This window comes from Salvelinus fontinalis, chromosome 22 (assembly GCF_029448725.1).
Source record: "Salvelinus fontinalis isolate EN_2023a chromosome 22, ASM2944872v1, whole genome shotgun sequence".
In the NCBI taxonomy this organism is placed as follows: domain Eukaryota; kingdom Metazoa; phylum Chordata; class Actinopteri; order Salmoniformes; family Salmonidae; genus Salvelinus; species Salvelinus fontinalis.
This window is the reverse complement of record NC_074686.1, coordinates 19,369,558-19,384,733: the sequence shown is the minus strand read 5'-3', so window position 1 is coordinate 19,384,733 and position 15,176 is coordinate 19,369,558. Positions and strand designations below refer to the sequence as shown.

Below are 15,176 nucleotides of genomic sequence, written 5' to 3'. Positions count from 1 at the left end.
TCACCTTTTATTTTGGGGTATTTTCATACATATCTGTTTTACCTCCCCTGTTATAGGTAAGGGTGAGAGGTTAGCATGTCTTGGAGGTATGATCATTTTTCTTGTTACTTTCTCACTCATCATTATTTATAATTAATTCATGATTATCCGTAATCACGGTAGCATCCACATTAATATTGCAGTGTTTAGAAACATATTCTATTCTTATTTACAAAAACAGTGACACAATACATTATTTACCATTAATTTCTATTGGGAACAACATAATCCAAAACACAACTAAAACAAACTAAAAATGCATCCAACAAGTTTGCAGTCACAAGCTTGATGTAGTCATTGCGTGCCTGGAATATAGGGCTAATTCCAAAACTTTTGACTACTTAATACAGTAAATGTATCCTAGTACTTGTGACACCTTCAGATGGGGGGGGGGGGGGGGGGGGGGGCTGCATACATAAAGTGCTTTCATTTCTAAAACGAGAAAATAGATAAGTATGAAAATATCTTGGAATTAAAGGTGACATTTTGTACTGTCGCATCATATAAAACATTTGATCTCACTTCCAAAATGCTGGAGTATAGAGCCAAATTAAAAGTTTAAGCTTCACTGTCAAAATAAATATGTAGGTGAGTGTATAATGTATACTATAAGACTGAAATTAATGGCATTTTTATTTATTTTGTCTCCGCTGTACACTTTTTTGGATGTAATGGACATTTGTTTCCTTCATCCTCCTGAAACAGCTTGCCTGCGGAGGCGACATTGGTACATGTTGCCAGGAAGGAGAGCAGCCCTCAGACCTGTAGTCTTTCCCTGAGCCCCGACCCACCGTACTGCCAGAGCTGCATCTCCTACGAGACTCGGCTGGTCTGCGGACACTTCTACTGTGACCAGTGCAGGGGCCGCATCATTAACCAGGCTTTCAAGGACATCGAGGGCCTCGGTCTACCCCTGTCCTACAGTATGTGCAACTCTATCTGTCAGTTAGGAGGCACAGTGCCTGAAATACGGATCTGCAGTAATAGCCCTCCTACTATGTCTGTGGACTTCAACGACCCCTCTTCTGGGACTTGACGTAGGACAGGAGAAAGGCACTTCGGAGTCTGTTTTCGTGGAAAAACAGACCTAATCTGAGATTCTGTTTTTTTTGCTGATTTTCTTTAGCAGAACTGACTTTGTCATGAGGAAGTGTGCTCCAGCAAACTACATTTTCATTCATTCATAATGGAAGGCATTGGAAGCAGTGAGAGTTGTTTTTGACTGCTTTATTGCATTTTATGTATATAAATCGAAATACAAACCTACACTGAGTAAAAAAGTAACAATTTAAAACGGGTCATATAAAATACATAAGAACAGTATAAAACAAACAAAGTTTATATAGATAACATTTTGTTATGATGGATTTATGAATCATGCACATCTTGATAACTAGAAGGCAGGGTAATAACAAAAAGATTGCCGTCTGTGTTAAAAGGAATTACACTCAAACGTTAGTCCCACGTTATATTAAGTGTCGCTTAATAACTCAGTTGGTAGAGCATGGCGCTTGCAACGCCAGGGTTGTGGGTTCGTTTCCCACAGGGGACCAGTATGAAAAAAAGTCGGAAAATGTATGCACTCACTAGTGAAAATCACTCTGGATTAGAGTGTCTGCTAAATGACACCAAAAAATATGTAATTACATTGTAATTACACAGACAGGTTCAGTGTAGGTACACATTGTATCAATCTGGATACAAATTACATGTGTAAAAATGTTGCAACAAACTGAAATTGATTGGGTTAAAACAGATAACAGTACTCTTACAACAATGTGAACAATGTACCTGCTAATGTAATTACAACCAGGTAAGATTGGTAGTTTTAGTTATACTTTATATAAAAGTGGGAACCAAACATTAAACAACTTAATTCCTGAAGTACAACGTTTTTTTTGACAATGTATATGTTAATGGTAGCCAGACAATTGCCATAAAAACCATGGGTAACTCACCATACATTTATTTAAAATGTACAATTATTTTTTTGTCCTTTTTATTTATCTATGGTAGCGTATTGCTGCCAAAATGCCTCAATATTAGATTTTTTTTTACCTTGAGAGTAACTTGTAGTTAGGGGGAAAGTGTAATCCATATATTCCTACAAACACTACGTTTGTGCACTGTGTATGCTATGTTTTTGTTTTGCACACAATTTTCACATTACAGAGTTGTTAACGCCAATGCACTGGTCAATCCGCCTATCAGTATCGTCTAAATTACTTTAAGTGTTAGCCAAATAATAGAGTTTAAAATTAATGATAACGCTGAACGATTAGTCATTAAGCTGCATTAAGGCCAGTTTTTCCAACACTCTTGGATAACTGACATTCTTGTGAATGATCCATTCTAACAAGCAAAGCAAGGCAAATCAGTTTGAATCAGTGAAGCGGTTCTTTCTTTGCAAATAAGGCTGGCTATCACTTAAGATACTCTACAGATATAGGATCTTAATTTGACCTGTATTTTCACAGCAAAACAATCCTGCAGCAACAAGATTTTAACATTTTGTCCATAATATTCTTGATCAGTGGTTAGGCTATTATCTGGCCAAAAGTATGAAAAGTGCAATGCTATTAATATAACCGTGTGTTAGTTTGAATTTATGTAAATCACGAAGCTCATCTGCATTTCCTGCAGTGCAGGAAAACTCTTAGCAACAAAAGAGTGATCAAATTAAGATCCAACATCTGTATATAAGATCTGTAATGTGATAGCTATTCATACACACACACATACATATGCATACACACATACATATACACACACACATATATATATATATATATATACACAGTTGAAGTCGGAAGTTTACATACACAAAGTTTGGAGTCATTAAAACTCGTTTTTCAACCACTCCACAAATTTCTTGTTAACAAACTATAGTTTTGGCAAGTCGGTTAGGACATCTACTTTGTGCATGACACAAGTCATTTTCCCAACAATTCTTTACAGACAGACGATGTCACATATAATTCACTGTATCACAACTCCAGTTGGTCAGAAGTTTACATACACTAAATTGACTGTGCCTTTAAACAGCTTGTAAAAGGGTTTAGAAGCTTCTGATAGGCTAATTGACATTTGAGTGTACCTGTGGATGTATTTCAAGGCATACCTTCAAACTCAGTGCCTTTTTGCTTGACATCATTGGGAAATCAAAAGAAATCAGCCAAGACCTCAGAAAAAAAATTGGAGACCTCCACAAGTCTGCTTCATCCTTGGGAGCAATTTACAAATGCCAGAAAGTACCACGTTCATCTTTACAAACAATAGAACGCAAGTATAAACACCAGGGGACCACGCAGCCATCATACCACTCAGGAAGGAGACGCCTTCTGTCTCCTAGAAATGAACGTACTTTGGTGAGAAAAGTGCAAATCAATCCCAGAACAACAGCAAATGACCTTGTGAAGATGCTGGAGGAAACTGGTACAAAATTATCTATATCCACAGTAAAACGAGTCCTATATCGACATAACCTGAAAAGCCGCTCAGCAAGGAAGAAGCCACTGCTCCAAAACTGCCATTAAAAAAGCCAGACTATGCTTTGCAACTGCACATGGGGACAAAGATCATACTTTTTTGAGAAATGTCCTCTGGTCTGATGAAACAAAAATAGGACTGTTTTGGCATAATGACCATCATTATGTTTGGAGGAAAACGGGGGATAATTGCAAGCCGAAGAACACCATCCCAACTGTGAAGCACGGGGGTGGTAGCATCATGTTGTGGGGGTGCTTTGCTGCAGGAGGGACTGGTGCACTTCACAAAATAGATGGCATCATGAGGATGGACAATTATGTGGATATAATGCAACAACATCTCAAGACATCAGCCAGGAAGTTAAAGCTTGATCGCAAATGGGTCTTCTGAATCGACAATGATCCCACGCATACTTCCAAAGTTGTGGCAAAATGGCTTAAGGACAACAAAGTCAAGGTATTGGAGTGGTGATCACAAAGCCCTGACCTCAATCCTACAGAACATTTGTGGGCAGAACTGAAAAAGCGTGTGCGAGCAAGGAGGCCTACAAACCTGACTCAGTTACACCAGCTGTGTCAGGAGGAACGGGCCAAAATTCACACAATTTATTGTGGGTATCTTGTGGAAGGCTACCCGACACGTTTGACCCAATTTAAACAATTTAAAGGCAATGCTCCCAAATACTACTTGAGTGTATGTAAACTTCTGACCCACTGGGAATGTGAATAAATGAATAAAAGCTGAAATAAATCATTCTCTCTACTATTATTCTGACATTTCACATTCTTAAAATAAAGTGGTGATCCTAACTGACCTAAAATAAGGAATTTCTAATCTGATTAAATGTCAGGAATTGTGAAAAACGGAATTTAAATGTAATTGGCTAAGGTGTATGTAAACTTCCGACTTCAACTGTATGTGCTTAAATGATGTAATGTTCAAATAACTTTCAAAGTCCTTCATGCAGAAAATCTAGTGAGATAGATTTAAGCGACAGACATTGGTCTATTTTGGTGTGTAAGATCTTTCTGTGACAATATCCTTGAGATTATGTCCTGTACAATCATTAGCAAAGGCAGGTCCTGGGCTTTAATTCCACCCATTTTTTTTTTTTTTTTTTTTTTTACCTTTATTTAACTAGGCAAGTCAGTTAAGAACAAATTCTTATTTTCAATGACGGCCTAGGAACAGTGGGTTAACTGCCTGTTCAGGGGCAGAACGACAGATTTGTACCTTGTCAGTTCGGGGATTTAAACTTGCAACCTTCCGGTTACTAGTCCAACGCTCTAACCACTAGGCTACGCTGCCACCCCAATTCCACCCATGTGGTTGAGTTATCTACAAGTATAGAAAGGGAATGAGAGGAATGGTAACAGTTCATTATTCCATGTGAATTTCACAAACCCAACAATATGGCAGCACAAAATGACCTCAATTACTTAAACTTTAATGTAACAGAATTTTTCAGTCGTGGTCCCGAAGACCCATAGCATGTGCAAGACTTTGTTCTAAACCAGTGCTAACATATCTGATTCAACTAATCAACTTATTGTCAAGACTTTCATTAGCTAAATCAGGTGTGTTTGCACTGGCTGGAAAAACACTAACTGTTTATAATTCAAAGCTCCTAAATGGCTGCCTTGCTAGCCTCTATCCAATCAATGGTATTGGCCACTGTTACTCATTCCATCTCTAAGGCCAGATTCCAAACTGACAACCAACTTCCTTCCATCTGCCCTTGACTCTGAACGGGCAGATCTGATCGGACTGAATAGGTAAAAGCCATATAGTGGAAGCTATGCAGAGTTACTAGAACGTTTCCCTCACCTATGGAGACTTTTGAGAATCACGAGGGGGAAGTCAATGTGGGAAGATAGAAGTGAATCAAGTTATGGGGTTGTAATCCAGCGTATACCTAGCAGGTTGAAGGCAGGGTGGCATTGTTGGCTGCACCCAGTTGGCCAACAGCCAGCATTAGGATGTCCTTCTTTTCCTTGTGGAAGCGCAGCTCCTGGCCGGACAGCCTGGCCTCCTCGAGTTCTCGATCTGTTGCCGCCACCTCCTGGGCGATGGTGCCAGCCAAGCCTTGCTCCCGGTTCACCCAATCAGCAGCCATTTGGGTACGCATGTCATCATCCAGCGCCCGATGGGAGTAGTGAGCCAGCACTTCCTGTTAGGGGAAAGCAAAATCAAACATTTGTTAGGCCGAAATGGACCTTATTCACACCACTGCCATGATCATTAGAAATTCAGGCTAGCTGGGTAGGAAGTGGAAGTGCTCCATTAAATCATTATATTTTTCAACAGTACTGGTTTCCTAGCAGTGCAGGTTTGATTGTGTTCCAGATGATGTTAAATGATCCAGAAATGCCTGGACATGAAATGACCTGGAACCACAAATTTTGTGCACAATAAGCAAGCTGCATGGCCAGCAATAACATCAATTCACATGAGGAATGTGAGACATCTGGAAGCGCTAATTACTCCAGTGGCTCAGCTCCTCTCCTTAAACACTGAGATGAAAGGCATAAGACCAGACCAAAGAGAATACCTAATCAGTCAAGGGACACACAAGGCGAGAGCACTCTGTAACCCTAGAAAAACACAATACAACTGAGTCATATCTATCCAAATCATGGAGTTGCTGGCTGCTCTTCCTCCTCTTAGACTTCAGATCTGAATGGAGTAGATTGGCAAAAGCCAGGGTTGAGGCACAAATTTGATTATTTAGGTTAATTAATACATTGGAAGTTGCCTGAATTGACCCCCATTCTGCAATAACGATGTCATAAAGCTGCCATTTTTATATTAGCAAACATGAAGGGTGAGGGACTATTCATTATTATCTGCAAATAAGAATTTGTTCTTAACTGACTTGCCTAGTCAAATAAAGGTTAAATAAATAAAAAGTTAAAGTTCTGTGAATATTTTTATTTTTGAGATCAGAAAGAAAAACGCAAACTTTTGCCAAACTGATCAAGACTCATACTGTAGTTGACACCTTCAAAGTTGTTTCTGTATGTACAGTAAGATGCATGAGATAATGAGGACTGCACATAAACGTTAAGGTCACCCGACTCTGCCTGGAACGGAATACCTCCATAGGTATTTATTCAGCCCACACAATGTGGTTTAGAGAGATCCTTCAGCATGACATTCCATCCTAACTCAAGCCAGAGTTTAAATCAGACAATGTTACTCATTATCTTTAGTGAGTTTCACCCCCATTCTGTACTTTTTGTATGTTGAACTGAGATACAGTGTTGGCTGTACCATTTGAGTTATGATTAAACACTATCACTGGCAGTGTGTAAGGATAAGTGCTATGATTTCTTCTCCAAAACTGCAGTGGGATTTAATGGAAACTGTCAGTCAAATTACTGTTTTTGCTCTCCAATAAATGTTTAGTTTGATCAGTTATTCTGTTGCTGAAACTCAGAGGATTTAAGTTATGATTGAGTTATGTTTTCTATCTTTTACACCAGGTGTGTGTCACCACAATGGCAGTTTACTTACCTTCTCCCTTTAGGCTGACTCGTCATTGTTGGTTACAGGCCTACAACCGTTGTGTCGTCTGCAAACTTGATGATGGAGTTGGTTACGTACAAAGCCTTGCAGTCGTAGGTGAACAGAAGTACAGCAGAGGACGGATGATACAGTCCTGGGGGGCCACTGTGTTAAGAGTCAGTGTGGAGGAGATGTTGTTGCCAATCCTCACAGCCTGTGGCCTGCCCGTCAGGAAGTCCAGGATCCAGCTGCAGAGGATGTGTCCAGATCCAGGGGTCTGAGCTTGGTGTTGAACTTGGAGGGAACAATAGTGTTGAATGCTGAAATGTAGTCGATGAGCAACATTCTCACATACAGTAGGTGTTCCTCTTGTCCAGATGTGTTACGGCCATGTGAATAGCAATGGATCTGTTGGAGCGATAGGCAAACTGGAGTGGGTCCAGTGTGCCTTGTGGGCCATGACCAGATTCTTGAAGCACTTCATGATGACCGAGGTCAGCGGTACGTGGCGATTGTCATGTCACCTTGTTTATCTTGGGCACTGGGACGGTGGTGGTCTCCTTGGGCACTGGGATGGTGGTGGTGGACTACAGCCTGGGACAGAGTCACGTTAAAGATGTCTGAGAAGATGCCCGGCAACTGGTCAGCACACACTCTGAGGATGCGGCCAGGGATGCTATCTGGGCCGGCGGATTTGTGAGTATTCACTCAAGAGTTTTCCTCACGTCAGCCTTGGAGAGCGAAAGCACATGGTCGTCCGGAGCAGCGAGAGTCTTCCTGGATGGCTCAGTATTGTCTGCCTCGAAGTGAGCATAGAATGTGTTAAGCTCGTCTGGGATGGAGGCTTCGATGGGCACTACAGCTGGATATTCCTTTGTAGTCTGTGATAGATTCATGTGGCAAGGACTACAGACTGAGTTGTCAAACATAAATTCAAGTTTGCATCTCTACTGTCTTTTATCGTCCCTAATGGATTTGCGGAGCTCGTACCTGCTTGCCTTGTACACGTTGCGCATCACCAAGTCATCGTGGTTCATTCTGCGGACATTGAATGCTGCAGTACGGGCTGTTAGCACTTAACGGATATCTTTGTTCATCCAGGGTTTTTGGTTGGGGTATGTCCGGATTGTTATTGTGGGTACATCCTGATCAACACATTTCTTAATGAAGCCTGTGACTGATGATGTACAGTCAGTGGCGAGTTTACTAGGTACACCACCCCATTCACGAAAATTGTTAGCTTCTACAGAGAGTGAGTCATGTGGCTGTGGCGTGCTATATACAGCAGGCAGACAGTATCTCTGAAACGTCCAGCCTCCTGTGCTTTTCACGCACGACAGTGTCTAGGTTTTACCGAGAATTTTGCGACAAACAAAAGCATCCAGTTAGCGACAGCTCGTTGATCAGAGGTTGAAGGAGAATGGCAAGAATAGTGCAAGGTAACAGGCGGGCCACAAACAGGAAAATACCGGCACCTTAGAACAGTGGTGTGCAGAACGGCATCTCAGAACGCACAACTCGTCGGTCCTTGTCACGGATGGTCTATTGCAGCAGACAACCACACCATGTTCCACTCCTATCAGCTAAAGACAAAAAGACACTGAGGAGTGGAAAAACATAGCTTGGTCCAATAAATCTCATTTCCTGTTGCGTAAATGTGAATGGCAGAGTCAGGATTTGGCGTAAGCAGTCTATGGCCCCTTCCTGCCTGGTGTCAACAGTATAGGCTGGTGGCGGTGGTGTAATGGTGTGGGGAATGTTTTCCTGGCACATGTTAGGTCTCTTAATACCAATTGAGCAACGTTTCCATGCTCTGAAGAATTCAGGCCGTTTTAGAGTCAAAGGGGGGTCTGAGATGCGTTCCGAGATGACCACCTTTGTACTGCGCCGTTATTTGCCTGTTTGTACGATTCTTGCCATTCTCTTAGAACTCTCATCAATGAGCTGTTTTCGCCCACAGGACTGCCGCTGATTGGATATTTTTTGGTTAACCCTAGACACTGTCATGCGTGAAAAGCCCAAGAGGCAGGACGTTTCTGAGATACTGGAACTTTCGCGCCTGGCACCGATGATCATACTATGCTCAAAAACTGTCTGCCTGCTTTATATAGCAAGCCAAGGCCACGTGACTCACTGTCTGTAGGAGCGAAACATTTTCGTGAACGGGGTGGTGTACCTAATAAATGGGCCACAGTGTATATTTCCACACTATGAGGAATACTGTAAAATTGTGACAATGATGATAATGCCCTTTAAGTGTAAGAGCTGTTTGAAAAGACTGCATGACATTTCAGCCTGTTTTGGTGGGAGGGAATTGTGGCCTTCCATGGTGACATCACCATGCGGTACAATAGTTAATAGACAAATAAGAGTGTTCTAAACCTAATTTTCAGTTTCCCCCTCCCCACTCAGACCACTCCCAGACACTCCTAGCTAAATTCTTGATTGAGAAATTACCCTTTGCTAAGAAGCTATTTTTGCTATAAATTAAAATGGTCAAAAAGAAACAATCACAGTAAGGTACTTAATTGTTATCCAGAAATGATTTGATATTGAGATAAAAACAACTGCATTGGACCTTTAATCAGTACTCTTATCCAAATGAGATCTTACCTGACGGGAGCATTGTCTCTCTCTCATGGCCTTAAGGCTTCCATTCCAGTGCAGCAGCTGAAAGACTGTCATCAATTCCTGAAAGAAAAACACAGTTCAGCATCGACAAGAAGCATTTTTGTGTGTGTCTGTGCTGATGGAGAGCACAATTTCAAGTTTGATTGTCATCGCAAGAAAGCAAGTTTTTAATGTCAAAGTCACAAGATTTGTTGATGTTTTTAGGGGAAGCTAACAGGGGGAAAGGTCTATAGCTAGCATTCATTTGTTTGCATGTGTAGAACCCTAAATCATGAGCTGTGGTTTAGCAAAAACCAATCCATGCATTAGATCAGTGGATATGGATGACAAACAATGAAAGAGTGGAAGCCAGCAATACAGTCCAGATTTGTTTGCCAGACCCACAAGCTCTCATACGCAACTCCTAGAACCACAGAGAATACATGGTTTCTGCTACTATTCTCTTCTTCACGCATGATGGTCCTCACATTCATGTAGTGGGTCTAATACTCTAGTCCTTGAAATCTACAGTTGATTCCTGATAAGTGCACTTTGGAGTCCAAACTCTGTTATTGTGAGCTGCAGTTCTCAAGTCCCAGTTCAATGGCTGTACATTGTTTTATTTGCTCCTGAAACTGGCATGCTCTGCTTTAGTTCATGTGGTCATGAGTCTTATACCATTGCATTTATCAAGTTCTACTGTATAGTTTTTTCATTCAACCTGGGAAACCAGATTAGTAGGTCATGAAGCAGAGGTGATTAAGCCAGACGACTTTGATAAAAACTCAGAAATAACTGGTAGTTTTCTTTATGAACTGGAAATACAAAGCTAAATGAGAATATAGTTATCTGTCTGCTTTGTGTAATTACCCATAGTTAGTGGCAGCAACATTCCTAAACTAGCCTCATATACAGTCCAACCTATTAATTATGTTAAGTATCATTGCAGTAACGTCCACTGTATCATTACAAGTAATCCAACTTTGCGTTCCTCCATCCGCTATTTACCTGAAACTCCAGCATTGACTTTCCTTTGTTGGACTCCAGCATGAAGCGAAACGCCCCGATACCTGTGCTGGGGTTGTCTGCCTCTTCTCGGTTTCCCTGTAAAAGACAAGTAGAGTCCAATCATCCAGTCTTTTTCTCCTTAAGAGCCCAATCAGATTAAAATCTTACCTTCATAAGGACGTGACCTTTTAATTAATAAGAGCTAAAGTAATGACTATATTAAATACCAGTGCTCACTGCTACTGTTCATGTCAGTCATTTTATCTGAAAAACAGATTCAATGACACTCACATTAAAGGAGGCCAGCGCCTCACATACACTCTTCTCAATGAAGTCATCTGTGATGCGGCGGGAAGGATGCTCGTTGAAAACCGAGTTCATCAGAGCGATTTTGGCAGCACTACGTCTTGCCTCAGCCTTGGTTGGACAAAACTGCCGAAAGTAAAGCATATTTAGTACTTTTCTGAATGGTCCCCCAAAAAATATATGTAGCCTATAGCACAAAACGTTATGACCCTGTGAGACATGGATACATGCAATATCATATCTGGAAGATGGTTAGGTCAAGTTATTGTATGGATCTTCTGGAAGTCATTTAGAAGTGCATTTTAATAAGGACATTTTTTGTTGTTGAAAGATTATGCATTTGAAATGTATGTTAATCTTTTCTTATTTAAATTGTATAATTACATTTAAGTAATATCGATGCTTCCACTTCATTGCTATTATCTTAAAGAAAGAAAGAGAGTCAGGAAGGATAGGGGCAAGGGAGGCTCTGTGCAAATAGGATGAGGGGGAGAATGTAGGGAGGAGTTTCACAGGTCCTTCTAAGCTCAATGTTTGGCTCTAATAACAACCAGATGAGCCACCCACCAGATGAGTTTCCCATCCCAGTATGCATTGCAGCCAGGCAATTCGAAGAGAGGAAGAAATGGCAAAACATGTCATTCTCCCATGGAATATTCTGTTAGTTCATAGTGTTGATGTCTTTACTATTATTCTACAATGTAGAAAATAGTCAAAATAAAGAAAAACCTTTGAATGAGTAGGTGTGTCCAAACTTTTGACTGGTACTGTATATACACACACATATACACACACTTCAACTGTTCTGCTCAAGTTATAAACTATGTAAAACATGCAACGGTGCCTTTTAACTTGATTAGTTACTTAGGCCAGATTTATCAAGAGTGTGAGTCGTAAGTCCCGGCAACATCCGGGTCATGTTCATAAGGCACCAAACGGAAGAAAACGGACTGAAACTTGGAGGGACTACATGGACTTCTCTAATAAGAAACACACATTTTCGTGATTCAGAGGAATCACATACAAAAAATGTATGCACTCACTGTACAGTAAGTCCCTTTGGATAAAAGTGTCTGCAAGTGTCATATGCTTCCAGCAGAATATGGTTGCACAGTTAGAAGTTTGCAAACAAAGACACGACATAAACATTGTTTTCAATTGCACAACGTTTTGCTACAGTGTGCCCCAATAAACATGACCCAGGCCAAATTTTTCTCTGGCGCTCACTTGACATTACTCATGACAGTCCAGAAGAGGCTCCCAGTGATTGACATTTGATCTGAAAATCCGGGGCAATGTACTAAAGGAGATGAGGTCAGATTGGCAGAATTGATTTGGGTGGGAGCTTTTGTGCATGAGTAGAGTTGTATGGTCGGATAAATCACTAATTTCATGGCCATATAAGGAAGTTAGGCTAATTCATGCAGCTACACCAACACAATGTCAAACCATTATATTGTACTGTAGTGGTAAAAATGAAGACAATATTCAAGCACTTTCTCTAACTCAGTGATACTATACAGGGGGCCTTCCACCTCAGGCGCAAACCAACGTTTTAGTGCCAACAACTATATTGAGAACACCTACGGCCATAGGTTAGCTCACCTGGAAACTCCCAAAGCAGCTTCCCCCTGGAAGACTGACGTAGCAAACATAGGGTGGGTTGTTTGATGGGACCATCTCGTACACCACCAGCGCCCCATTCCTGAGGTCTGCCCCTCTTGACTGCTTCATCTGCCAGAACTCTTGCAAGGCTTCCACCACATTCACTGGAGGAGACATAAAATGACACAGGTTAACGTTCACTGGAGGAGACATAAAATTATAGTTTAACGTTCCTCTGCATGGTGTCTTAAAGGCTGACTCAGCGATATGACAGATGCAGAAAGTAAACGGCATAGTGGGTTAATTTCCGCAACAACGAAGACCGTTGAAGTGCGAGGCTCAACTTCTCCTCTGTTTTGGTCCTGTGGCTACCACGCTGTAACAGCCTGACGTGAACCCATGCATATGCGTATACTGTGTGTGACTGTGAGAGCGAAGTCTTGCATCTCACTCATCTCAATATCTCAAGTTCTAATTGCTGATTTTACCTTTAAATATGGTCTGGTGTTCTCATTTGGTATGCAGGTTTGGATTTAAGAAAGGATAAAAGTGGCACAGTGGGTTATTACACACGAGTGAGCAGTAACACTACTTTTGTACATATATGGATATAGCCAAAAACATCCTGTTTATTTTATAAGTAAACAACAAGGAACCACCCACTGACAGACACTGAACTGAATGAAGCTGCACAAATTGTGTTGACTTTCAACACAGTTATAATAGTCCACATAAACTAAAAATTAATGAAGAGTTTGTAACATCATACTACTTCTGTAAATGAAAATTGAACAGGTCTATCTACTCACATTTAATTGATTGAGTTTTTAGATGATAGTATGACATGTTGGCTAGGTCTAGTTTAAAGCATTGTGGGTGACTTGAAGTGTCAAATGTCGGATGGAGTGCCCAAATGCTATGTAAATTGAGCACACAACTGTATCCTGTAGTCAACTGTATCCTGAAGTCAACTGTATCCTGAAGTCATTAGGCTAGACATGACAAAAATATATTCTATAATAAACTCGGTATGTTCATGTAGCCTACTGTTATAAACTGAATGGTCAGTTTTGGTGACACAATCTGCATGTTGCACATGCACTACTAGGCTATTTTAATCCCATTTCTTATCTTAATCACAGTTACAGTGGGTTACATTTTAACCACGACCAGTTGCATTTGAATAACGACCAGGGAAAGTCGGAGGACATACATTCTGCGACTAATTTTTTCCAGGTTACCTCTGCCATAGCCCTGCGTATGCTTCGCAAAACTCCGAACAACAGCCTCCACCGCCTCCTTCAAGACCGCCGGGTTCCCTGGATTACATAGACCGAATCCAGCCATCCCTGTTCCGAGCCCCGCACTCCCAATAGTGCCGTGAAGACTGTGCAGTTGAAGCGGCGGAGGCGGCCCAGAGGAAGCACATAAAGAAGCCGGGGGAGGCAGTAGAGGTGCGGTTGGCATTGTAACCCCGGGCCGGAGAGAAGACCGTAGGGTCCCAGTCGACCCAGCTCCAAATCCTATCCCTGGTTGAAGTCGCTGAGGGCGGATAGATTCCATTGTTGAAGCGTAAACGTCAACAGTATGGGGTAATAGAGAAATTTCGTGATGAAAATACTGGTTTCCCCGCTGATGTTGTAATAGAAAATGAAAACAACGAAACAAAAAAAGACAGTGATAAATAAAAGCACTGTTTTCCTCACGGAGAAAAATGTATCCTGCCAATCCCTTTAGTCTTTGTGAGGATTAGGCTGCTTGGCTGTCAATCTTGGAGTAGGGGCGGAGAAATCAGAGACGTGAAAATGGGGAGCTGTGAATGGGCCATTTACTGTAACCAAAACTGTAAAGGAATTCTGTGGCTAATGTGATTTAAATTGTTATACATTGGAAAAATAGTAGCTACAGAAATAATTATTCAAAACGTTTAAAAAAAGGTTTTGGTAAATGACCGTGACAGCACGGTGGTAGATACCTTTAAATCATACTATTCTTTAACCATAAAAGCAACACACACTATCTATCCAACCATCCATCCATCCACCCCCCAACCACCCACACACCCACCCATCCATCCATCAATCTCGATCCATCCATCCATCTTCCTAACTAGTCATCTTCACTATCTAGACCAACTGGGCATCTAAATATAACACAGTCCAGATCAAGCTGTGGGACAATTTTTTTATTGAGCGGATGGTTGGGGGCAATGTTCCCTCTAATTTGTTTTGGCACTGACTGAATTTCAGGTCTGCTGATCGCAAACTTAAACGTTGTGAAAACTTCCAGCATGCGTTTACTGTGAACACTGAGGCTGTACCCACTTTAAGTTACAGTTTTACCTGTGGCCAAGTAGTGCTCTTGTAGGAAGCAATCACTCCCCTACTGCTGACTACAAATGATCTATAACTGGGCTAATAACTCACTAACTAGCAAAGGATATGAGCAAAATGTGCACACATGGCTACATGCAGCTCCCACTTTGATTACAAAACAAGTGCATCTACTCATGAACGCTCATGCTGTAAACACAGTCCAGTTCATAGTAAATGGCACAGATCCATATATGGCAATGGTCTATTTGCATATATGCCTACTGCAGCTCTGATTGT

The 15,176-nt window shown here is 41.2% G+C and overlaps 1 protein-coding gene across 1 annotated transcript; it reads right to left on the bottom strand.

Moving 5' to 3' along the window:
• Positions 1–1,251: 1,251 nt before the first annotated feature.
• Positions 1,252–14,332, bottom strand: LOC129819987 (LIX1-like protein). The gene is made up of 6 exons (XM_055876757.1): positions 13,806–14,332; positions 12,565–12,728; positions 10,945–11,085; positions 10,654–10,749; positions 9,649–9,726; positions 1,252–5,698 (listed from the first exon to the last, which is right to left on the bottom strand). Exons 1-6 carry the CDS (start codon positions 14,125–14,127, stop codon positions 5,444–5,446), a joined length of 1,056 nt encoding a protein of 351 aa, XP_055732732.1. The 5' UTR covers positions 14,128–14,332; the 3' UTR covers positions 1,252–5,443.
• Between the last annotated feature and the right edge of the window lie 844 nt (positions 14,333–15,176).